Source organism: Silene latifolia, chromosome X, assembly GCF_048544455.1.
Source record: "Silene latifolia isolate original U9 population chromosome X, ASM4854445v1, whole genome shotgun sequence".
In the NCBI taxonomy this organism is placed as follows: domain Eukaryota; kingdom Viridiplantae; phylum Streptophyta; class Magnoliopsida; order Caryophyllales; family Caryophyllaceae; genus Silene; species Silene latifolia.
In genome coordinates, this window is record NC_133537.1 from 311,664,151 (window position 1) to 311,691,299 (window position 27,149).

Consider the following 27,149-nt stretch of genomic DNA (forward strand, 5'->3'; position numbering starts at 1 on the left):
GTGACTGGTTTAAGGATACTATTTACGATGATGACAACCCAATTGATTATTGCTCATCCAGCCTACGACATCTCGCTTTCGGTCCTGTTGCTAGTGCAACTTTTTATAGTGGGTATGCGATCAATGGGTACACTTTCTACACCCGCATTCAAGATGAGGCGAGCACAATGCAAAACAGGGGAGTTTGCGTAGATTCCGAGGCAATATACTTTGCTAGTTCAAAGGATAAAAATCCTATTTTGGGTACAATGCAATATTATGGAGTTATTCAAGAGATATTTATTTTAGACTACATGGATTTTGAGATACCTCTATTTCGGTGAAAGTGGGTTGACAACAACAATGGTGTTATAAAGGATGATTTAAGATTCACATTAGTAAATTTTGGCAAGGTTGGAAACAAAGACGATCCTCTTATATTAGCGTCACAAGCAAAACAAGTGTTTTATGTTACTGATCCTATGGATAAGAAGTGGTCAGTTGTTCTATCTTGCCATCATCGAATTCCAGATAATGAAGACGTCGAATTTGAAGGACTTGATCACAGTGCTATATCGCAATTTGGTAATGATATTAAAAATGTTTACATTCCTAACATATATACACGAGATGATCATGATGAAGGTATTTAGGTTAATGAAGAGAGTAGCAAATCCAAAAAACGTTCCCGGTAGCCGTGAAATATTAACAATCCAAACAAGATATCTTACGTCATGTGTAATTATTGTCTTGCTGTTATATATCAAACTGTTGTTGTAAACTTTTTCTGCTGTTACAGCGGGCGGGTTAGGGAAAAATCGTACCAAATGATGCTTTATTTCTTGGCGATAAAATCAAACAAAATGAATTATAGTTATACCTAAACCATTGTTCAGGACGTGTACAGTTATAACAGTTCAGCCGTTGTTATCTATATAAAAATGATGCTTTATTTCTTGGCGGTAAAATCAAACAAAATGAAATATAAAATAAAACGGTTATACCTAAACCGTTGTTCAGGACGTATACAGTTATAACGGTTTAGACCATTGTTATGTATACAAAAATGATGCTTTATCTCATGGCGGTAAAATCAAACAAAATGAAAATATTTAAGACAACGGTTATTTTTGACCCGTTGTAGATAGTACTAATCAATTACGGTTTCAAACAAAACCGTTGTTTGTTTGGAAACAAAATACAACGGTTTTTCTTATACCGTGTTTATTACTTTCCATTAAACAAAGTCTTGCAAGTGTTGTATTATTCACACATATATACTCTGAGCTTCCCCTCCCCCACATAATATCCTCAAACACTGAGCTTCCCCTCAACCACCAGCCTACCCCATCGTCGTCGCAGTCATCGTCATCATCGCCGTTGCCGCCACCAGATCAATCCGGATTCTCCTCTTTAAAGAAGTAATAAACCCTTCTCTCTAGAGATTTGTTTGTTATTATAAGTATGCATTGTTATTATTTGGTTATTAATTTCTGCTTTAGATATGGTCGAAAAGCGGAAAAGAAACGATGGAAATGCCTCAGGCGACGACTCAGGTGATGAGAATAATTTGCAACACACTGCGGGTCGAATGCGCCACAGGGTTTCCCTAGAAGCAATAAATTCAAAGATACCTAATCCTTTACAATGGAATAAAGATACGGGGCTGCCATATGGTGAGAATGTCGGGTATTTTCCGAGTTAGATTGGTTGTTGTGTAATGACACGGCTGTCGCAACCCTATCAAAAATAAAACCAACCGGTCTCTATAAAATGTAGTAGAGGCAGTCGGGTATCGAATCCACATGGAGATGGGAATTTTGTATGCTAACTAAGTCTATCTAAGTAACTGTTTCTTGGGGTTTTGATTATTTTGGCTCTAAACTACGAATATATAAGGGATGAGAGCAGAGAGGGAACAAGGACTAAACTTTAAGGAAGTTGACAAATAGAGAGACATAGCTAGGACAGTCGGTTCACCATGGTTTTCTTGGAGTCCAATCTAGGGTCATAGGTCAGCATAAACTCGATCTGCAGGGTAATGAAAAGGTCCTTTCGGTTCGCTATTCGCCCTAAAACATTACTAACTTAGCTTTCACCCTCATTAGAATGCCCTAATTTCATTGCAAGTCTTACCCCTTCCAATCTCTTGATCGAGGTCAAGATGTACCAAATCAATTAGCTAAATGCGTCGACTCAAGCAACTAATCGCTATTAAATGCAATGATTAACAACACAGACCCAATTTGTACCAAGCCCTAATCACCTATTCATAATCTCTCTAATTACCATGGCTTACCTATGTCCTAGCATATAAGATTAGTTACGCATAAAGAGATTTGTGAAATCAATAACAATAAAAGAGATAATTAAATTGAACATTCTAATTACTAATAGAAACAATGTTGATGTAGAAGAAGGAAGAGATGATAAATAACAAATAAGTGCAATAGAATAAAGATCAAAATTAAAGAACGAAAATACCGAGTACAATGAGTTCCTAAGGTGCCAAGTTCTAGGTCTCAAGAGTAGAGAATAAAAATGAGAGAGAAAGGTTTTCAGATCCAAAAGTAAGAGATAAAAAAAGACATGTCTTGTTCTACTGCCGTCGTCCTATTTATTCTAAGATAGAAAATAAAATATCCTTGCGTAAAAATATCCTCACGGCAGAAACTACTCGATCGAGTAGAATGAAACCACACGATCGAGTAAAATCAAGATCACACAACTCGATCGAGGACAATAAGTACTCGATCGAGGAACCTAGAAAACGCCCTTCTCGACCAAGTACAGTAGTTACTCGATCGAGAATCTTCAGCAGAAAAAGCATTCGATCGACCAGTTTGCAGCGGCCAACTTAGTCGATCGAGCTGTGCTAGCGTGGACGAACTCAAAACACCTTCCGATGCCACTTCACGCATCTCTAAGTGACAGATTCCAAGCTCCGATTCTTCTTTCTCCAAAATGCATGCAATTGGGACAGGTTCAGGCTCGATTTTGCTCCTTTCCGGTTCATACCTGCAAATAATACAAGACAAACCAAAGTGGACTATTCGGGGGACAATTGTAGCTAGATGCCATATAAATAACAATTGTAGCTATATGCCACATAAATATAGGGTAAAAACCTTATACAGAATACACGCATCAAACCTCCCCAAACAAAACCTTTCCTTGCCCCCAAGCAAACTATAAATTCAACTAGGAACAACTAGTGGAACGAGGCCAACTCACCAGCTACAAATCGTCCACCAAAACCAATTTAATTCAACAAATCAACAAAATGGCAATGAGTCAAAAGCAAACGAGTTAGATCAAAGTTTGAAACTACTGAACCGTCAACCTTGCAAGACTCATATATATCGAACTCTCACGGGTCGCTCATCACACATTTCAAGCTTAAGGTGAGTATAATTTTGTAAGATAGAAAGAAATAAAGCCGCTCACCTAACTTCGACCTATAAGAACATGCATGCAATCTAACATAAAACCAATTTCTACTAACCGTACATATGCATTCCAACCAATCAGGACCAAGACACACGCCGAGGACTTACATATAATGTGAGGTGAGGTAATTGGGTAAGAAGGGGCAAAATTAATTTGGATAAGTGGAGGTAAAGCCAAGCTAGTACAAGCATAACCAAATAGTAAACTCATTCCGCTTCACTACTCAATACAAAACGTAAAACCGTGCCATTGTGGCAAAAGATCACTCACACCAACAAAAGACTCCCCATGAAAAATAATGATAAGCATGGGAGTCATAATCAGTAACATTTCACATGATTCTTTTTTTTCTTCTTCTTTTGCCTTCTTTCAATTTTCTCTTTTTTTTCACATTTCTTTCTCATTTCATTTTTCGTCTTTTTCAATTCATACTACCAACTTCAAATCTTTCAAAGCGAGCCAAATTGACATGGATAATAGCATACCCACAGAAAAACACTAAACTAGCTTGACAGGGCAAGCTAAAATTTAGGTGTAGTTAGGGGGTCAGAAGGCAAATTTGGCTAATGTGAAGTTTATGGGTAGTAATGAAAGAAGGGTTGTAAATTACCTCTCCACATGTGTCACCGCCGCAAACCGAATGCATACAGGTACCGAGAAAAGAGCGTCATGTTTGTGCAAATTAATGTTACATGTCTTATAGTGAGTACTACGCGCATCCTAAATGAAACTGGTCAAGAATGTCACCAGTTTATCAAGCTCTAAATCTTAAAATGTATATGTAGCTTGCCAATATTAGAGTCAAGTCTATTCGTTCAGTTGAGTTTAAACAAAAACTCGTAGATTATGCAAATGACTATGCCACTAAAAATATTGATAATAATGAGGAGTCTTTTCCACGTTTAGAGAGATGAGAGAGAAACTTCAGGCGATTTAGGGTTCTTCTTTTCTTCTGCAATGGCACGAACTAAACGAAATTACCCTAAATCTAGTAGAATAATTAGAGTAGTAAATCCTAATAATTCACAAAAATCACAAAAATCACAAACTAATACTAATACGCCAAATAATAATTCTCGTGGATCGCGATTTCGTCTCATTGATCATGATGAGGATGTTCTTCTGGGGATTAATCATCCGGATGAACACATACATGAGAACGAGTCGATAATCCGTCCATACAATTTGAGCAATGTTATGGACTCTATCTCCGAGGAAGGGAGTGGTGATGATTCTGATTGGACGGAGGTTCCTCGTAGGGCTCATTCCTCTGATTCTGAGACTTCGACGGTAAGACCTTTACAACTCACTTCTGAGGATGTAGATTCTGAATTGAATTTCTGGTCAACTGCGCTGTACTGTTATGTCTTGGGGGCAAACCCTCCATTTAAAGTAATTGATGGTTTTATCAAAAGAATTTGGGGGTATACTGGGTATGATAAGATTTCTTTTAACTCAAATGGAACATTCCTTGTGAGATTTCCATCTGAGGAAATGAAAACTCGTGTATTACAGGCTGGCCCGATATTCTTTGATAATAAACCTGTGGTGGTTAAGGAATGGACTCCAGATGTAAAAATGGTAAAGGAAGCTATAGATGTGGTTCCAATATGGATTCGCTTTTATGGTCTACCTCTGAAATTCTGGGGTAATGCTTTGATGAAGATTGCTAGCCTTGTGGGGAAACCTGTTAGGTGTGACAGTAATACCTTATTAAAAACATTCCTTGGTCATGCTCGTATCATGGTGGAAGTTAAGATTGGGGATGCTTTACCTGATGTTATACAATTTGCTGATGAACTTGATAATATGCATAGGCAAATTGTACACTATGAATGGAAGCCTGTGTTATGCTCTGACTGCAAGGTGTTGGGTCATATAGCACGGGACTGTAGGAAAAGGAAAGGGCCTGTGCAGGGGAAGAAGATGTGGGTACCTAAGAAAGTTCTTGTACCTCCCCCACCTCCTGCTGTGGATACTGTGGTTGTAGGTACTTCTGGTCCAGTGGTTGCACAACCTAGTGCTGTTCCTAGGATGGAGGGCTTAGGAGGTATGATTACTCCTATGCCTTTTGGATTCAATTCTTTCACTCCTGCAAGGATCATCACCAAACTCACAAGGCAAGGGGGTATCTTTGGGAGTGGCAGAAAAACTTTCACTGAGGTGTTGGAGCATTCAGTTCAGTATAGGAGAGTCCTTGAGGGGGATATGGAATGTAGTTCCTCAAGGATTGAGAATGGGTAGTTTTGGATTTTGGAATGTTAGGGGTATTAATAGTGAGAATAAGCAGAGTGATGTTAGATGGTTTCTGCACTATAATAATATAGGAGTTTTTGGGTTACTTGAAACTAGGGTTAAATCACCATCAATCAATAAAGTACATGGGGGCATTGGTAGTCAATGGAGTTTAGTGCATAATAATGACAGTCATCCTGGGGGCAGAATTTGGGTTATTTGGGATGCTGTGAATTACAATGTGGATGTTGTTAGGTGTGAAGCTCAAGTCATCCACACTAAAGTCACTTTTCTTCCAACTGGCAAGGAATGGTGGTTATCTGTGGTGTATGGTTTTAACAGGGTTCATGAAAGGCTTCCTTTATGGGCTTCTATTAATAATATGAGACAATTTGTGGAAGGTCCTTGGATGGTTATGGGAGACTTCAACAATGTGTTGGCCATGTGTGAGAGGTTGGGGGCAGAAGTTATTAATTATGAAATGAAAGATTTCCAAGAGTGTGTTGCAACCTGTGGGTTAATGGATATTCCTGCTACTGGTGCCTTCTTCACTTGGACAAACAAACATGAGCCAGGGGAGTTGGTGCTTAGCAGAATTGATAGGGTATTGATCACTGATGAATGGTTTCAGGAATTCCCTGATACTACTACTGTATTTCACCCTGAAGGGCTCTTTGACCATTGCCCTTGCATTATCAATCAGAGTAGTGTAATGGAGAGGAAGAAAGGCTGCTTTAGATATTTTAACATGTGGGGGAAAGATCCTGAGTTTTTGATGACTGTTCAAGAAGTATGGGGGAGGCATCTCTATGGGTACAAGATGTTCCAGTTGGTTAAAAAGCTTAAAATGCTGAAATATCCTTTGAAGAAACTAAATGGTACTGCTTTTGCCAATATTGAAACCTCTGCTACAGTTGCCAGAATGCATTTAACTCATGTTCAAAGGAAATTGCAATCTGATCCTACCAACCTTGAGGTACAGCATGAAGTGCACCTGGCTGCTCAATGTTATAAGACAATGGAGGAGGCTAGAAGGAGTTTTCTAGCTTAGAAGGCTAAAGCTCAGTGGATGCATGAAGGAGATGATAATACTCATTATTTCCATAGCCTTATCAAATCCAGGAGAATGCATAACAGAATCATGGCTATTCAGGATCTCCATGGGAACACCTATACTAATGCTTCTGAGATTGAGGAAGCATTCATTGAATATTTTAAAAATCTACTGGGGTCCTGTAAGAGAGTCAAGAAGGTTCATATACCTACTGTGAGAAATGGGAGACTTGTAACTGAAGCTCAATGTCTAGAGATGTCTAAGGAAGTGATTGATCAGGAAATCAGGGAAGCTGTATGGGGTATACCTGCCACAAAAGCCCCTGGACCTGATGGTTTCACTTCTCAATTTTTTAGAGATGCTTTCTCTATGGTGGGAGGTGATCTGGTGGATGCAGTCAAAGAATTTTTTACTTCTGGGAAGCTGCTGCGGCAGATGAATGCTACCACTCTCACACTTATTCCCAAAAAAGCCAGACCTGTCTCAGTGGCTGATTTTAGACCAATTGCGTGTTGCAATGTGATCTATAAGATTATTTCCAAAGTAATATGCAACAGGTTGGCTGGTGTCTTGCCTAGTATTGTGAGTGACACCCAGAGTGCTTTCATTAAAGGCAGGGATATTGTAGATAACATCTTAATATGTCATGATCTTGTCAGGATGTACCAAAGGAAGGCTTGTTCCCCTAGATGTATTATGAAGGTGGATCTGAAAAAAGCATATGATTCAGTGGAATGGTGCTTTATTGAGCAAATGTTGACTGCACTTAACTTCCCCCCTAAAATGGTTCAATGGATTATGGTCTGTGTGTCTACCCCCTGGTTCACCTTGTCTATCAATGGGTCCAACTTTGGCTATTTTCCAGGCAAGAGGGGGATAAGACAAGGGGATCCCATGTCTCCCTTGCTGTTCACCCTCTGTATGGAATACTTGAGCAGAATCCTCCAGGAAGTCACAGCTAGAGTTGAGTTTAATTACCATCCACTTTGCAGAGCTCTGAAATTAACTCATTTGTGCTTTGCTGATGACCTGTTGCTTTTTAGCAGAGGTGACAGGATGTCTATTAAGGTCATCCTTAGGGCATTTGCCACTTTCTCAAGTGCCTCTGGGTTGGACATGAATAAGGAGAAATCTGATATATACTTTAATGGTATGCAGCATGGTGAGATTGACCATATTCTGACTATTTCTGGGTTCAATGCTTGGGTATTGCCATTCAGGTACCTTGGCATCCCAATTTCTTGCAAAATAATGGCTATAGGTGATTGTACCAGACTTGTGGAGAAGGTGGTTGCTAGAATCAGAGGATGGGGAGCCAAAAAACTGAGCTATGCAGGTAGATTGGTACTCATTAAGGTTGTTTTAACACAATTGCATACTTATTGGACTCGGATCTTTGTTGTTCCTGTCACTGTCATAGATCGAATTAAGGGGATTTTTAGGAATTATTTATGGTCTGGATCTGAACAATACCTTAGAACTCCCACTGTTGCTTGGGAAAAGATTTGCAGAGAAAAGAAGGAGGGGGGCTGGGCATTGTGAACTCTAGACATTGGAACACTGCCATGATAGCCAAGTATACTGGTTGGTTAGATACTAAATCTGATCATCTCTGGATCAGATGGGTAGATCATATTTATATGAAAGGGAGAGATTGGTTTGACTACTGTCCTACAGCCAATACAAGTTGGACCTGGCGTAAAATCTGTCAGGTTAAGGACCAAGTGAAGCTGGGTTTCTCTAATGGGATTTGGAATTGCACACAGGGTGAGTATAATGTGGCTAGTGGGTATAAGTGGTTGATGGGTCAGCAGCAGCCTGTTCCTTGGTACCCGCTGATTTGGAGCAAGACTATCATTCCTAAGCATGCCTTCATTGGGTGGCTGATAGTACAAAGAAGGTTGCTCACTAAGGACAGACTACTTAAGTTTGGTGTTTTCAATGATGGACTTTGTGAATTCTGCCAGGACCAGTTGGAAGATCATAGACATTTATTGTATGAGTGTGCATTTAGTAAACAGTGCTGGGTGATGTTATCTTATTGGCTTGGCATCCCTTTACCTAGGAACAGAGTGGTAGAGTGGTGGGTGTAATGGAGATGCTCCTCTTTGATGAAGAAACAGATTGTATGTGCTGCCATTGTAGCACTATGGTACTATATTTGGAATGCTAGGAATGTATGCAGGACTGAAGCTAAAGTCCCGTGTCCTAGATGGATAATTCAGAAGGTGAAATGTGACATTCAAGCTAGATGCAGGGAAAGGGCTTGGGCGCTCAAAGTTCAGAAGTTCCCGTGGGAGCCAAATTATGACTAGTCTTGTTAGTTGGGTGCTAAATGCAACTGTATTTTTTTTATTGGTGATGGTGTTTTGTAAGGAACAATTTTGATTATTATTAATATATTTTCACAGTTCACCAAAAAAAAAAAACAAAAAAATATTAAATACGTGCAAGGCAAGGGTAAAGGACTCGAAGTAGCACATAAGTCTCAACGTTCCAAATCAACCTATATGCAAAATTTAACATGGAATTTTTGAATTTTTTATGAGATTTTGGAATAAAACAACAGTGCATGCGAAAATAAACGTGCAAACTGAAATGCAATAAAAACAACATGCAGACACAGATATGGTTGCATACCATTCCCAAACCGAACCGTATAATGCCCTCATTGTACCCAAAAATAGGGAAAGGAAATGCAAACTGAAGAAAACAGAAGAGTGTATACTCGGAAAACTTACAAGATAACGCAAAATAATGACCTCCCCAAACCAGCCAGCAACAAGGGGGGGTCATAAACAGTTCCATAGCAACATCGCAGGACACGGGTCAAAGCATTAGTACTCGATCGAGGTAAATGGCATTCGATCGAGTGGATTAGGCTTGCAGAAGTGCTCGATCGAAGAAATGAGGCTCTCGATCGAGATGTCGGCTTTTGGTAGTTCTCGATCGAGAAATGGGGGTGTTCGATCGAGTAGATTAGGCAGCAAAAGCGCTCGATCGAGAACATAAAGTACTCGATCGAGAAGTCCACGTGAGATTCCTGCAAAGACGCAACAAATAGCCCGCGGAACTAACAAAACAAGCTTAAACGTTCAGTCTATCGTTTCTATAACTAAAAACTAAAGCACACAAAATTAACTAAAAGTTTTAACAAAAGTACAACAAATTACAAGTCGGGTTGCCTCTCGGATAGCGCAGGTTTAAGAGGTCCCGTACGACCTTTTGACTTCAATTATCTCGCTCATCTGGATTGTCAAAGTAGAAAACTCCGACCTTGCCAACCAAGTCATTTGCTCCATAGTAATGCTTCAGATATTGGCCATTCACTTTAAACCTTCGGCCCTCGGAATTCTCTAATTCAACGGACCTAAATTTGGTGACAGTAGTCACTGTATAAGGGCCACTCCACATGGACTTCAGCTTACCAGGGAACAAGCGTAGTCGGGCATTAAACAACAACACCTCTGCCCGACATGGAATTCCCACGGTATGATTCTTTTGTCGTGCCATGTCTTCGTTTTCTCTTTGTAGATGCGCGAGCTATCATAGGCATTTAGCCCAAACTCTTCCAGCTCATCTAGCTGCAATAAACGGTTTTGACCACGCAGCTTAGGATCATAATTTAATTCACAAATAGCCCACCAAGCGTTGCATTCTAGTTCAACAGGTAAATGACAGGACTTCCCATAAGCCAACCGATATGGTGATGCACCAATCGGTGTTTTAAAGGCAGTCCGATATGCCCATAATGTTTCATCCAATGTAAGACTCCAATCCTTCCGCGATTTAGAGACAACTTTAGCTAAAATCTCCTTTAGTTCCCTATTAGAGACCTCAACCTGCCCACTAGTTTGGGGATGGTACCCCAAACCTCTGCGATGTTGGACACCGACTTTAGACAGTATAGCTGTGAGTTTCTTCTCTTTAAAATGTATTCCCCCTTCACTAATGTCGACCCTAGGGACACCAAATCGAGGAAAAATAATCTTTTTAAACATTTTAATCACGGTCTTGGCAACACAGTTAGGTGAAGCAATAGCTTCCACCCATTTAGACACATAGTCTACAGCTACCAATATATACCTGTTACCTTTACTAGACGGGAAGGGTCCTTGGAAATCAATGCCCCAGACATCAAAAACCTCGACCTCTAGAATGTCATTTTGAGGCATCTCATGTCTCTTGGAGATATTCCCAGAGCGTTGGCAAGCATCACAGGCTGAAACAAACACTTTAGCATCTGCAAGCAAAGTAGGCCAGAAAAAACCAGATTGAAGTACCTTAGCCACGGTTTGCGACGGACCGTGATGACCACCATAAGAAGAAGAATAAGAATGACATCCTTCTAGGACTGCTCTGGTCTCCCATTATGGAATACACCATTGTAAAGACCGTCTGCACACTCCTTAAATAAATAAGGATCATCCCAGAAATATAGTTTTGCGTCATGAACAAATCGCTTCCTCTGCTGATAAGATACGTCAGGTGGCAGCTCGCCACTGACAACATAGTTAGCCAAATCTGCATACCATGAATCATGGTTAGTGTTAGTAAAAACTGCAAATAAAGAGTCATCAGGAAAAGAATCATCAATAGGTAAAGGATCCTCTCCCTCTTGCTGCGGTAATCGCGACAGGTGATTAACTACTACATTCTCGGCGCCCGTCTTGTCTTTGATTTGCAGATCAAATTCTTGGAGAAGGAGTATCCATCTCAACAGTCGTGGCTTAGCTTCCTTCTTAGCAAGAAGGTGTCTCAGTGCTGCATGGTCCATAAAAACAGTAACTTCCGAACCTATCAAGTAAGAGCGGAATTTCTCCAGCGTATAAACCATAGCTAACAGCTCCTTCTCAGTAGTGGTATATTTCACTTGAGCCTCATCCAGGGTTCGGCTCGTATAGTAAATTGCGCTCAAAGCTTTGTCTTTCCGCTGACCTAACACTGCTCCTAGTGCATAATCACTAGCATCACACATAATCTCAAATGGCAGCTCCCAGCTGGGAGGCTGGATAATCGGTGCTGAAATCAAGGCCTGCTTCAACCTGTCAAAAGCAGAAAGACACTCGTCAGTAAAAACAAAGGGGGCATCCTTAAGTAACAACTGTGTAATTGGTTTAGAAATTTTCGAAAAGTCCTTAATGAACCGGCGATAAAAGCTAGCATGACCAAGGAAACTCCTCACTCCTTTAATATTAACAGGAGGAGGCAATTGCTGAATCACTTGCACCTTTGCCTTATCCACCTCAATGCCCATATCAGAAACTAAGTGCTCTAAGACAACTCCCTCGTTGACCATAAAGTGGCACTTCTCCCAGTTAAGCATAAGATTAACCTTAATGCAGCGCTACAACACTTTATCTAGGTTAGACAAGAAGTTATCAAAATCACTCCCAACGACACTGAAATCGTCCATAAAGACCTCCATAATAGACTCTATATACTAAGAAAATATCCCCATCATGCACCTTTGAAAGGTGGCAGGGGCATTACACAAACCAAAAGGCATTCTACGATAAGCAAAAACACCTTGAGGACATGTAAAAGTAGTCTTTTCCTGATTACCCATCTAAATAACAGAAAAACTTATGAGAGGCTAACTTTTCTACCATCTGATCAATAAAAGGAAGGGGGAAGTGATCCTTCTTCGTGGCGGCATTCAGCTGTCTGTAATCTCTGCACATCCGTTAACCAGTCACAACTCTAGTAGGTATCAATTCATTTTTGTCATTCTTAACCACATTAGCCCCTCCTTTCTTAGGAACCACCTGAACTGGACTCACCCATTTAGAATGACCAACAGAGTAGATAATACCTGCATCGAGTAGCTTCATTACCTCAGCCATCACAACATCCTACATCTTCTGATTCAGCATGCGCTGACCCTGTCTGCAAGGTTTGTGATCTTCTTCTAGCTCAATCCTGTGCATACAAATATCAGGACTGATGCCCTGAATATCATCCAACGAATAACCCATCGCTTTCCTGTTTTTCTTAAGAACAGCTAACAAGGCGGTCAACTGCTTATCATCAAGTTTAGTACTAACAATGACTGGATACTGCTCCGTATCATCTAAAAATGCATATTTAAGATGGGAAGGAAGAGGCTTATGCTCAATTACCTTTACCTCCATAGCACAAAGAGTGTTTACTAATTGTTCTACCCTCTCTCCTTCAGCGTCGGTGATTTCACGCTCATCTATCGCAGCTTCAAGCAGATCCAACACAACGTCATTGTTTTCCGGGTTATCTGCACACTCATCTAACAACATTAAAGCTTGTAGTGGATCCTTTATCATGGAATCCGACCAGAACTCATAAACAGACTCATCAACGATATCAAATGAATAACAAGTATCCTCTATCATTGGTCTAGCAAGTGTACCAGGCAAACTGAAAGTGATAGCGTCATCCCCCACTGCAAGAGTCAAACGCCCTTGTTTGACATCTATAATAGCCTCAGTTGTACACAAGAATGGTCTTTCCAATATAATCGGGGTTCGGGTATCCTCAGCTATGTCTAAGACAATAAAATCTACTGGTATAAAGAACTTGCCTACTTTGACAAGCACGTCTTCTAGGATACCTAGGGGTCGTCTGACCGATCTATCAGCCATCTAGAGGGTGATATTAATCATTTTAAGGTGACCCATATTAAGCTTCTTGCAGACAGAGTAAGGCATGACACTGACACTGGCTCCTAAATCATAGAGAGCCTTATCTATCACTTCATTTCCTATGATACAGTTAATAGAGAAACTACCCGGGTCATTCATTTTAGGTGGAGCTTTATTAAGAATTAGGTTACTAAATTCTTCCATAAAGGCAACGGTCTCAAACTCACTAAGCTCTCTCTTACGCGTTATAATATCTTTCATAAATTTTGCATAAGAAGGTACCTAGGTAATTAGCTCGGTAAAAGGAACGGTCACCTAAAGGTTCTTGACCACATCCACAAACTTACCGTACTGTCGCTCGATCTTAGCATCTTTCAGTCGTCCTAGATAAGGGATTCTGGTGATGGTGAGCGGGTCCACGAATTTCTCTTTACCTTTGTCTAAACTTGGCATCTCCACAACAAGGGAAGATGACCCATCGACGTTTTTATATTTTGAAATGATGTTGTCGCCTTTGCATGTGCTCGATCGAGTAACATTATCACTCGAATGAGACCTTTTCTCGTGGGAACTGCTCAATCGAGGAACACAAACCTCTTGATCAAGATCATCAATTTGGGCACTCCTCGATCGAGAACCTAGATCACTCGATCGAGGACTTTCAGAGGAAAAACCACTCGATCGAGGACCAGATTCACTCGATCGAGGACTTGGACGATGTTCAGCAGCGACGTCGTCAATTTGCTCTTCCAAAACAGTTTCCGGAATTTCATCAACAAGTATATCAGCATTTTCCGGCATTATCGGTCCGTCATAAGTAAGACCATAACAGATATTAATTGCATTAATCAGGTCGCAAGGAGGTGATCGATTCGCGTGACTCATTTGCTCGGAAGCAAGTTGCGCGAATTGGTCTTTCAACTTCTCTATGAAGTTCTCAGCTTTTTCCAAAATTTTCTCGAGTTGAAGTGCTAAAGATAGCACCAAGGATTTCAACTCCGCAATCTCTGTATTTGTAGAAGAAAAATTACCTTGTTGCGGCATCGAATTAATAGGACTAGAGATACTTGGCATGATTAGATCTTCATAAAGTTTATAGAACGGAACTCCTTGCTTATATTGTTGGTAAGCATGGACTCACTCTACTTCCGCCATACAAGTAATAGGATCATGTCCTTCCGTACCACATCTATCACAAAACACATCTTGCTCAATTATGGCATGGACCTGCTCATGGTCACCCGAAATTTGTAGAATCTCCGAATTATCACACCTTTCATTAGGAATTTCCACCTCAGCTACAAGAGATTCACCGGCTCTTTCATTCACTCGCCTACCTCCTCTGGGATTCCCATACTCAGCTACATGAATGACCATGTCTTCAATAAGATGCCATCCCTTATTATCTTCAACATTTTTCTGAAATCTCCCTTTAGCTGCATTATCCAATATGGCTCTTTGATCAGCATACGACCCATTGTAAAATTGGGTGCATAAGAACCATCGTTGGAAACCATGATGAGGTACAGAGCGAACTAGCTTCTTGAACCTAGTCCAAGCTTCACTCAAATCTTCAGTGGCCAATTGTGTGAAAGTAGTGATTTGGCCTCTTAGTGTATTGGTGCGTTGTGGTGGGAAGTACCTTCTGTAAAAGGCTAAAGCTAGGGAATTCCAGTCAGTAACACCAACAGCTTCCCTATCCAAATCTCTCAACCACTCCCCGGCGTCATCAGTCAAAGAAAGAGGAAAAAGAACTCCCTTGACCCTATCCTGTGTCACCCCAGCAGCTAAAGGAATGGTGGAGCAATACTCATTAAACAACTCCATATGCTTACACGGATCCTCGCCAGCTACCCCCTTGAAGAGATTCCTCTCAACCAACTGAATGTAGAATGGATGAATTCCAAAGGTGCCCGAATCTGTAGTAGGAAGTAAGAAACCTTTGGGCAAAGAATCTACGGTAGGTTCTGAGTGACTGGCGATGTTCGGCATCTTTAGCAAAGGAAGTTGTAAGAACAACAGATATAACAGTGCCCTCTTCTAGGACAGATTACCTGCATCACAATTATAGCCCTAGAGAAAAATATGAGATCAGTCTCAAGGAATAAATTCCTTGAGACGAGAGACAAACTAAATGTAAAGCAAACAAAATGACACCACCTCCCCGACAACGGCGTCAAAATTTGACACGGCTGTCGCAACCCTCTCAAAAATAAAACCAACCAGTCTCTATAAAATGTAGCATAGGCAGTCGGGTATCGAATCCACTGGGAGATGAGAATTTTGTATGCTAACTAAGTCTGTCTAAGTAACCGTTTCTTGTGGTTTTGATTATTTTGGTTCTAAACTACGAAGATATAAGGGAGGAGAGCAGAGAGGGAACAAGGACTAAACTTTAAGGAAGTTGACAAATAGAGAGAAATAGCTAGGACAGTCGGTTCAAAATCACCATGGTTTTCTAGGAGTCCAATCTAGGGTCATAGGTCAGCATAAACTCGGTCTGCAGGGTAATGAAAAGGTCCTTTCGGTCTGCTATTCGCCCTAAAACATTACTAATTTAGCTTTCACCCTCATTAGAATGCCTAATGTTCATTGCAAGTCTTACCCCTTCCAATCTCTCGATCTAGGTCAAGATGTACCAAATCAATTAGCTAAATGCGTCGACTCAAACAACTAATCGCTATTAAATGCAATGATTAACAACACATACCCAATTTGTACCAAGCCCTAATCACCTATTCATAACCTCCCTAATTACCATGGCTCCCCTATGTCCTAGCATAGAATATTAGTTACGCATAAAGAGATTTTGGAAATTAACAACAATAAAAGAGACAATTAAATTGAACATTCTAATTACTAATAGAAACAACAATTAATATAGAAGAAGGAAGAGATGATAAATAAGATATAAGTGCAATAGAATAAAGAACGAAAATAAAGAACGAAAATACCGAGTACAACGAGTTCCTAAGGTGCCAAGTTCTAGGTCTTAAGAGTAGAGAATAAAAATGAGAGATGAAAGTTTTCAGATCCAAAAGTAAGAGATAAAAAAGAGATGTCTTGTTCAACTACCGTCGTCCTATTTATTCTAAGATAGAAAATAAAATATTCTTGCGTAAAAATATCCTCACGGCAGAAACTACTCTATCGAGTAGAATGAAACCACACGATCGAGTAAAATCAAGATCAAACAACTCGATCGAGGACAATAAGTACTCGATCGAGGAACCTAGAAAATGCCCTTCTCAACCGAGTACAGTAGTTACTCGATCGAGAATCTTTAGCAGAAAAAGCATCTGATCGACCAGTTTGCAGCGGCCAACTTAGTCGATCGAGCTGTGTTAGCGTGGATGAACTCAAAACACCTTCTGAAGCCACTTCACGCATCTCTAAGTGACAGATTACAAGCTCCGATTCTTCTTTCTCTAAAATGCATGCAATTCGGACAAGTTCAGACTCGATTTTGCTTCTTTTCGGTTCATACCTGCAAATAATATAAGACAAACCAAAGTGGACTATTCGGGGGACATTTGTAGCTAGATGCCACGTAATTAACATAGAAATACGTGTAAATATAGGGTAAAAACCTTATATAGAATACACGCATCATGTAAGACAGTATGTGCCTCTCGGTACGCCGCGTATCGGTGAACTGAGTAAAATACAGAACACCATGCTAATAAACAGAATAAAGGTATGTATATACAATAATAAATGCTTTAGCTGAAATAAAGCTACTACTTGATATGTGTATTAGCCGAAACACTTGTACCAACTATGCTCATCATATATGCAAGTAGCTTACATTGTCCCCGAAATGTATGATAAGTACCTAAAAAAAAGACAGGGGAAGCCCAAAGATCTTGGAAGTTAAAGATTGTTGAGAACCACTTGTTCAACAAGGAAACCGGGGAGATGAACAAGAAACCACCAAAAAAGAAGTATCCGTATGTCAGTCAGGACCATTGGGATAGCTATATCGCTTATAGGCAGTCTAACAAGTTTAAGGTAACTTAATAATAATAAGTAAAGAAGTATACTTAGTTTAGTGTTTGTTCATGCTTACGTTTATCGATAGAATTTATTTGTTGAAGGCTATGAGTGAGAAGAATAAGGCGAACATTTCAAAGAAAAAGACCGTTTTTTACGGCTCCCGAGGTGGTTATAGATTGATTAAAACGAAACTTGTAAGTACATAATTCTTATAGTATTAGACTATTAGATGTTTTAGTCAGATGTTATATATGTTCATAGTAATCATACATATTTTGGGAGGATATCAATGTGATGAATGAATTATAGGCAAAGCTTGGAAAATCCAGTCGTCACGATGCTTGGGTGGAAGGTCACACTCCTAAGAATGGAAAGACGGAAACTGAATATGATAAGGACATCAAAGAGAAAATTGTAAGTTTGAATAAATATGTCACTCCTACCACTGTTGGTCGGAGTTATATAATTGTGAGTTGCTTAATGGTTTTATGTGTATGTAGAAGATCTATGAGAAGGAGGTACGGGAAGGAAAATGGAAGCCTCAAGGACGTGATGACATTCTTGTTAGGGCAATCGGTAAAGTAGAGCATCCAGGTCGTGTGAGAGGAGTATCGACGCATGTTAGTATCACTAAGTATTTTGGAAAAACTACTCGAAGGATGATGAGTGGTGATGATTCCAAGAAAGTAATCGTATAAATACTGTATTTGAACCAACATAATTATAACTATATATGCTGACATTAATTTTTACTACACAGCTACAGAAAATAGCCAGGTTGATGCTGAGAATGTTGAAAATTGGGGAAAAGCCATCAGAAAAAGAGTTGGATATGGTTTAAGAAGTCATAAAGGAAGCAGAGGAGGAGGAGGAAGAGGAGAAGGAGGAGGAGGAAAAAGAGGTAATAATATTTATGTCTTATATACAATGTGTTATATGATTTGGAAAATCAGTACGTGTTATATGGATAAGTGTTAATGTACAGAAGGAAGCCGAGGATGACATGGCAAGGGAAAAGGAAATGGCAAAGGAGAGTGAGGTGGGAGCCGAGGATCGATATCAGGCAGTTGAAGAGGAAGAGGAAGCCAGGAAGGCCGCGACACAGGATGAGATGGAGGTAGTTGATGATTAGATGTTCTTCTCAACACCGAGAAAGGTAATAGCTGCTAGTTTATAATTATTCATATCATACAATTTTGTACTTATGAAATTTATTAAAGGTAGTGAATGTATGTGTACTAATTGATTAAAGCTGTCGTGAAGGGCGATTGCAAGGTGGCTTGTCATCTGTTCTATTTACAGGACATACAATATAAGCCAGCTACGAAAGTTCTTGCAGTCAAGCCTTCTTATGATTCTTATTATGAATCGTGTGAATATAAGAAAAAAAATGAAAACTACTTCGATGAAGGCTTTGCACAACTTGGTTGTAAAGAAGTCACCTAAGGGGATGTAGTCATGATTAACATTGAATAGGAAATTATAGGCGCAACTGATATAGTCGTACTGGACCCGAAGCAACTGATGGAATTTGTCGACCTTGACAATTTAGATGATGTTCACATTTTGATTTGGATGAAGTAAGTTTTATTAATAAAACTATTTAGTCATTTCCATTTACGAATAATTAAGTTTGTTTAAATTATAAATTACAATAACATTCTTCGTTCCATGTGGCGTAATAGGTACCTGAATAATCAGTTTGCTGAGTGGAAGGTCCCAATTCACGCCTACAGATTCTTGAGTCCTAAGGCGTTCTCTGTGCACAAAATTTCATACGAAGAACAAATCAATAGTATCGCTCGTCGGTTGATGTCGACCAAAAAACTATGGCTTGCCCTACAATGAGAATATGTATGTATAGTACGTGATTATTGTAAATTTCATATGAATCACGGTTCTATAAATTTATTATTAAAATGCTTACATGCGTGTAAATGAACTAATAGTTCAATGTCCTAAATTGAATAGGAAGCATTGGGTGCTACTGACAATCCAAGTGGAAACAAAAACAGTGTATTGGATTGACTCTCGCGAAGGCAAACCCTCTGACAGTTGTGTAAGAATGATAACTGAGTATGTTTACAACCTTCAATAACATCATTTGTTATTGTATGACTTGAGCCATATATATGCAAATAATAATGGCATGTGTGTATATTTATGAATTAGTGTTTTTAAAGCAAAAAAAAGATTATGTCCACTTGGGAAATATGAAAGCAACAATGTTCCCAATTATATCACGCCATTAGCAAGTGTATTCTTAATAATTACTCGTATTATTTAATTTGTGTTTTTGCGAGAGGTTGATTATCTAATTCAGCTGATTTGTGTGTGATTTATATAATAGTCTCATAAAGCACCAGACGACAAACAATGCGCCTTTTACGTTTGTTAGTCCATGTGGGAGGTTATCAATGGAAAACTTTCTACCATTCCGATATGGATTAGTGTGATTTAAAAACTATTTCAGACGTAAATTGAGTTCAATTATGTATACTTCCATGAATTATATCTATTTGGATTATGTATATTTTGAATTGTATTTTTCACTAGTACTCAACAAAGCCCCAGAATATTCGCCAGAGGACATCAGCCAGTTGAGAAATATGTGGGCCAGTTATGTTATTTCATTAGCGGAGTCTCAATAGTTTGCTCATAATTTATGTATGTGTGTGTATATATAGAGCCATTGTGTATTGGCTTCTTTTGTTTTTTTGAGGAAGTTGTGTTTTGGCTTTTGATCATCCTGTTTGTACTATTTTTAAACTGGGTTTAATTGATCATGAGATGTAATATTTTGATGCACGATTGAACTTTTGCAGTGCACAGCTGCTGGAATGCTATTTTGCAGCTGCTGGAATGCTATTTTGCAGCTGCTAAAAACGCTGCTGAAAAAATAGCATTTCAGCAGCTGCTAGAACAAGCTAAAATCAGTTTTTTAAAAATAATAATTAAAAACGATAACGGTTAAAAACAACCCGTTGCAAACAATTATTTGACAACGGTTTTGTTTAGATAAATAGTCGTTGACATCTTTTCCCTCCCATTCAAACAACCAAAAATATAAGATAACAAACGATAACCGTTGCCGAGTTCAAAACTTTTACAACGGTTTATTTAAGAAGAGCCTTTGTCAAAGTTTTATCAATAAAAATAGATAACGGTTACATACCGTTGTCAATAGATAAATATAACAACGGTTTTGCATGCAATAAAACCATTGTTAAATTTTGACATTTAATTACATAAGATACCGAAATGAACCATTATCATATATAATATTTAACAATGGTTTTGGAACCACTAAACCGTTGTCAATAGTAAACTAGGACAACGGGTTTGAAACCGTTATTAAGATAAGTAACAGTTTCTTAAAAGTATATATCCGTTGCCATAAACATATTTAACAACAGTTTTATAACGGTTCTTGAGTTGTGATAACGGTATTATAGATCCGTTATTGATGTTATATAACGGTCGCGTGTTTCTACAACCGTGTTATATATTTAACAACAGTCGATGCAATAACGGTTCCGTGTTTCTATTTAATAACGGTAATTGCATTATCTGACTATTATTGAAGCTCTTATTTAGCGTAGTGTTATAGTGCATATATTGGCGGGATACTGACTCCCCCACGGTATTTCCCACATTCTGGTTTTCCGCGTCACCAATTCCCTTGTGTCATTTACTTTCTCGCACTTGTATTTTGTTCCATCAGTTTTCCAATTCGATCAAGTCACCATTAGATTGTTAGTGTTTTTGATAGTAATGTGGCTTGAGCCCTTTTTGATAAAAGGGTACCTGGTAATTGTACTCTCACCACACTAGAATCCAAAAACAAATTGTTAGTGTTTTCGCAAAGGAGACTACTACGAAAGTTTTAGAAGAATTAGATGTTGGGTTTTTTGGTATTCTTGCCGATGAGTCGGCCGATATAGCTGATAAAGAACAAATGGTTCTTTGTTTGCGGTATGTTGATAATAAATTAGGAGAAGTGATAGAAAGACTTTTGGGTGTTGTGCATGTTGGTGACATTACTTCCTTAACACTTAAAGCTGCGATAGAAAAGTTGCTTGGAGCAAATTCTCTTACTCTTTCTAGTGTTAGAGGTCAGGGCTATGATGGTGCTAGTAATATGAGAGGTTCAATTAATGGTCTTAAAACCTTGATCATAAAGGAGCTAGTCTCCTTCTGCTTATTATGTTCATTGTTTTGCTCATTAACTCCAACTTACACTTGTCGCAGTGTCTAAGAAAAATGTTGATTGTAGTGTCCTTTTTTATTCCCTCGCCATTTTACTTAATGTAATTGCAAGTTCTTGTAAACGTAAAGATATTCTCCGAGAAAAACAAGCTGAAAATGTTCTAAAAGCATTACAAAAGGGTGAACTTATATCTGAAAGTGGCTTAAATCAAGAGAAAGGTTTAAGTAAGCCTGGTGATACTCGTTGGAAATCTCACTTTAAAACCATTTTTAGTGTGTTTGATTTATTTCCTAGCATTCTTGATGCCTTGATGCCATTGGTGAATTTTGTGATGGAAGTGTGCTAGTAAAGGTGGAGAGTCTTGCATATACTATGCGAACATTTGATTATGTTTTTATTGGGCAATTGATGATTACTATTTCTGGGATTACTAATACTTGAGCAACGCTTTACAAAAGAAAGATCAAGATATTGTGAATGCTATAGCTCTTGTTAACGTGACAACAAAAATTTAAAGAAGATTAGAGAAGATGGGTGGATTGCTCACATTGAAAAGGTGACATCATTTTTTCAAAAATATGAAATTAGTGTTCCTATCATGAGTGATATGTATGTGGTTTCGGGGAGATACAAGCACTGAAAGAAACAAGTGGATAATCTTCATCATTTTCGAATCGACGTGTAGATAATCTTCATTAGATTTTGTAAAACGTTACAAAAGAAACAACGATAAGTCCATTTTATATATACTTTAACTCCCAATTTTTGCTCGGTTTATTTGATTATTGCACCTCTATTAATGCGTTTGTGAGCTAATTCCGTGTTCTAGGTGTTTTTGCTCGTATTAATTACATTTTGTTGGAAATCAAGCACTCAGTAGCTTTTTCCCTTCAAATTAGCATTCACCCAAGTTCACGAGGCTAATAAGAGCAAGTCTTGATCACGCAAAGGTGTTTTGGGAAGCATAGGGGCATTTTGGGAAGAAAATGGAATATCCGAGCAAGAGGAAACCAATGTTAGTTGGTGGATATGTAAAGAAATAAAGTCCAAGTAAAAGCCAAAACCATATGCATGCATTGGATGCCAAATGATGCCTAATATGCCTTAGACGGACTCATAAAGACATTAGCATAGGATTATACATCACCATAAAGCAAGGAGTTAAGACGGATTTAAGAGAAAAGCGTAAACTGCAACGACCCTGATCGGGGTGGTGTGGCCCCAATCGGGGTGCCCATATTCTGCCCCGTTTACGTTACTCCCTTTGGTCCTATATAAAGAGTGTTGTATCCACACAATTCCATACACTTTTCCATACGCTTTAGTTTTAGTTTTCAGAATAAAATGTAGTTTAGATTAGATTTTCCTTTAAGCATTCCTTTAGTTGTTACAAACATTTCTTTAAGCATTTCAATTTATATTACAAGTTCATTTACAAGTCATTTCCATTTGTTCTTCATTTCCAAGTCCATTTCCTTTGTTGAGGTAATTCGATCTATTTCTTGTATTGTTTTGTTATTTCATTTGTCATTTCCATTATTAGTTAGTTATCATGTTGACTTTATCATTTGTCATTAGTTTAGTTTACATTATGCAAGAGTAGTTTACTTTATCTAGGGAATAAGGGAAGCCATGCACAAATAGTTTTTTCAATTGTTGAATTAGGATGTTATAGTAATCGATTAAAAGTTTCTATTACATGTTTGTTTTGTTTTGTTAATCTTTGATAAATGATCACTATCTTAGATTAAATTTGTTAATTTACTTTTATAAGTCGAGAGGCACGAAATTGAATTAGACTAAGCATGTTTTAGTAGACGACCTAGTCATAACGAGAGTTCGCTAGGACCCGATCTATGGTTGATAATAAGGCCGAGAGGTGGTTGTCTTTAAGCCTAAACAATTAACGATATTATCAACTCCTATGTTTAATTTGAGCATTTACATAATTTTCATGTGTGACCCGACCTCCCTAGACTCTTCCTTTATTGTTATTGTTTACAAACCCACTCATATAATCAATCGATAACCGACCTAGATAGAATTCACCCATAACAACTTATATAGAAACTTCCGTCTCCTTGTGTTCGACCCATATTACTGCATTCATTTGTGTCTAGGGTATTTATCTTTGATTAGGTTGCGACATCCTATCAAATTTTGGCGACGTTGTCGGTGAGCACGGTTTTGTTTGCTAATTAGTTGTTGAATTTTATCTTGTTTTATTTTACCTCGGGGAACACTTGTTCCTTGGGATCTTCTCACGGTTTCTTTGTAGTATTAGTGCCTATTTTGTAGGTAATAAAGCTTGGCCTTTCCTAATGATCGACGGATTCGTCTCACAACTCCAAGATGAGCCTTTTCATGACTAGGGGTGAACAAAAAGTGGTCCGGACCGGCAAAACGGACCGACCCGGACCGGCCGGTCCGGTCCGGTCCAGACCGAATACATACCGGTCCGGTCTCCGGGTCCCAAAAAATATGGTGACCGGTCTCGGTCCGGTCCGGTCCGGTCCACATTAAAAAATATAACTAAATTTGCCTTATAAATTAGTACCGGTCCGGTCCAAACCCGGAAAAACCCGGACCTAAAGGGTTCCGGTCCGGTCCGGTCCGGGTCCCCTTCTAACCGGTCTGGTCTGCGGTCTTGGGATATGTGGTTATCCGGTCCGCGGGTTTATCCGGTCCGGTCCGGTCCGGTCCGGTTTTGGACCGGTTCTACTATTTTTGCGATGGTCTCATCTCCCTTGGACATGTTCTTAATGTGGATTACTTGGGTCATTTCGTGCTTGATGGCATGGATTTCGGGATCCATGAATGGGTTCTAAACTTGAATAATTAGAGCGTCTACTACAAGATTGGGGCAGAACTTTGTAATTTCTTGAATTTCATAGCTTTCGAATGTCGGGATGTAGCTCGCCAACAAACTTTGTCGCCGGGTTTTGAAGAGGAAGTTTATGCAATTCTGGCTCATAGCCAACAAATTCTCAAAGAAATGCGTGAAGCAAGTGAGCAATTGGCCAATACTTATGCTCTTACACCCTCTCAATGTGAGTCTTTTCAATCTAATTATTTTGAATTATTGGATGACAATGATGATAGTCCGACTTTTTCTTTATAAAATTCCCCCTAATGTCGTTCAAATTGAAAATTTAGAGACTCATGTTGATGACATTGACCTTGTAGTAGATAACACACTCACCATGGATGATGTTGGGCCCGAATATAATGAAAAGGATGAGGTTTTACCCGAGACCTTTGACTCCTTTGAAAATACTTCCGTCGAGGATATTGTTGACCAATTGGCGGTTGATGGAGGACTTTGTGATTTTCATCTAAAAGATAAGTGGGATGAACCCTCATTTTTTATGAGTCCTACCACTTAAGAGTTTTCATACCACCGTGAGACCATTCATGATTATAATTTGTGCACTAACGGTTTGTTTCATGGTCTTAAGCTTGAAGCTCCATCTCTTGCTGACGAGTGGAGTAGTACGGTGGTTCTCTTTGAAATCTCTCATAAGCATTTTGATAAAATTTATCATTCTTTACCTTTCATATTATATCATGTTTTAATCTTATCAATTGCGTAGATATGTTTGTGTATTGCTCATGCGCAGGAATATGATCAACTTCTAAGGGCGTTGTCATGCTTTTTAGAGAACAATGGATATTCATTTAGGAAAATTTGTTTTATTTATGCTTTTTAAGACAATTTACAGTTTTTGGACAATTGCAATTTCAATTCGGTTTTGATGTAATAGTTAGGATAATAAGACAATTAGCTTGCTTTAGTTTGTAGTAGCTTGTCTTTTGCAGGTACTTTGCTACTTAGATTGGACCTTACCCCGTTTTCAAGCTAGCTTGGGGGAGGCTTCTATACACTTTAGTATGCTTTATTTCCTTTCTTTTATTTCTGCATGTGTCATCCCATCTCCCCTTGTTGGGTGTCCTTCTTTGTTTTACACATTGAGGACAATGTGTTGTTCTAGCTTGGGGAGGGAGGGGGGATTTAGTGAGTCTAGTTGTGGGAAATCTAAAAAACAAAAAATTTGAAAAATTGTATGTTGTGTCCACCCATATATTTCTTTTGCATAATGTCATTTTTCCTTGGATTTCCCTTATTGTAAGCTAAAGAATCACACTTTTAACGGGTTTTTGCTTGCATGGGAATGTCTTGACATAATGGGTATTGGATGGATTTTGGACAAATTAGACTTGATCTTGACATTGGTAAGATACATATATGGTAAGGTAGAGCCTCCGAAAAGGCCGGTGCATCTTTATCCGGTCTCATCTAGGTGTGTGTAGTTTCTCCTCTTGGTGTGCGTTACATCTATACGCACAAGAATGACATTTATTCCTTATTCTTAGACATGCTACGATAGTTTGCACATGAAGCCTTGTTGTGATAATTTCTCACTTGCATCACCCATTTTGAGCCTTTTCTAACTATATGTTACTCCGTATTTGTTTCTAGCTACATACCAAATTGCCTACCTTGTTGAGCTAGTAACCATCTTGGTGAATTTAGGGTGCTCTTGTCATGGGTTGTTCTTAATCTATATTGATGTTAATGATGTGAAGTTGATGGGATTACTGATTCCCGTTACGGTTTTGAGAAAAAAAAAGTGAGAGTTGAAAAGAAAGGGTTGAGAAGAAGAAAAAAAATGATATGAAATAAAGAAAAAGAAAGTTTTGTTGAGAAAGAGAAAGAAAAAAGAGATGAGATTGATCTTCCATAGTTTATGAAGAAATTGAGTTGGGAAGTTCATTTTGTGTTGTAAAAGTTTTAATTTGGGCCATATGCTGTTTTGGTTCAATGGGTTATTGCTATAAGATCGGTATTGGGTTATTTAAGCACTCTTTGCTCATTTGGATGGTTGATTAGCTCGACCTTTAACTCCACATATCCAAACTCGTTTGCCCACTTTTTACCCATTACCCCTAGCCTATTCTATCTCTTCTCTTGGCTTCCATTTGTGCATTCTTGTTAGCATTGTCTTGTTGATTTGGAATATTTACGATACTAGATTGGGGGCGCATTCTCTTGAGTCGTAGATAGGAGAGTGTCATTCACATATATATTGACATGTTCATATTATGAGTATTAGTGAATCCCGTGAGGAGTCCGATATCATATAAGATCATGTAAGAGTTAAAATGTCCATGTGAAGTCCTTTGTGCTACGCCATCATGTAAATCTCATCCATGTTGTTGTATTTTCCCTATGCCCATGTTGTTTCGGGATTTGATTCATTATTGTGCTCTAAAGTTACTTGACGGGAATTGCATTTGGATGAGATGATTATTACTCGTACCCTTGTCCTTGTCATACATTATATTGTGTGCTTGCTTGAGGACAAGCAAGGGTCTAGCTTGGGGGGGTTTGATAAGTCCATTTTATATATATACTTTAACTCCCTATTTTAGCTCGGTTTATTTGATTATTGCACTTCTATTAATGTGTTTGTGAGCTAATTCCGTGTTCTAGGTGTTTTTGCTCGTATTCATTACATTTTGTAGGAAATAAAGCACTTTCTAGCTTTTTCCCTTCAAATTAGCATTCACCCAAGTTCACGAGGCTAATAAGAGCAAGTCTTGACCA

General features: G+C 38.8%; 2 protein-coding genes across 2 annotated transcripts; both read left to right on the plus strand.

Moving 5' to 3' along the window:
* Nucleotides 1-4,386: 4,386 nt before the first annotated feature.
* Nucleotides 4,387-6,715, plus strand: LOC141620522 (uncharacterized). The gene is made up of 2 exons (XM_074437370.1): nt 4,387-5,479; nt 5,529-6,715. The coding sequence occupies exons 1-2, from the start codon at nt 4,387-4,389 to the stop codon at nt 6,713-6,715; spliced, it is 2,280 nt and encodes a 759-aa protein (XP_074293471.1).
* Nucleotides 6,716-21,289: 14,574 nt separating this feature from the next.
* On the plus strand, nt 21,290-21,887 carry LOC141620523 (uncharacterized). Its single transcript, XM_074437371.1, has 2 exons — nt 21,290-21,479; nt 21,583-21,887. Exons 1-2 carry the CDS (start codon nt 21,290-21,292, stop codon nt 21,885-21,887), a joined length of 495 nt encoding a protein of 164 aa, XP_074293472.1.
* The last annotated feature ends 5,262 nt before the right edge of the window (nt 21,888-27,149 follow it).

Excerpts from the sequence above, each read along its gene's own strand:
- LOC141620522 (XM_074437370.1), top strand. The coding sequence starts at position 4,387 with ATGGCACGAACTAAACGAAATTACCCTAAATCTAGTAGAATAATTAGA. Across the intron at positions 5,480-5,528 it reads TAGGATGGAGGGCTTAGGAG|GATCATCACCAAACTCACAA; the intron begins GTATGATTACTC and ends CACTCCTGCAAG.
- LOC141620523 (XM_074437371.1), top strand. The coding sequence starts at position 21,290 with ATGGTTCTTTGTTTGCGGTATGTTGATAATAAATTAGGAGAAGTGATA. Across the intron at positions 21,480-21,582 it reads TGGTGCTAGTAATATGAGAG|TGTCTAAGAAAAATGTTGAT; the intron begins GTTCAATTAATG and ends CACTTGTCGCAG.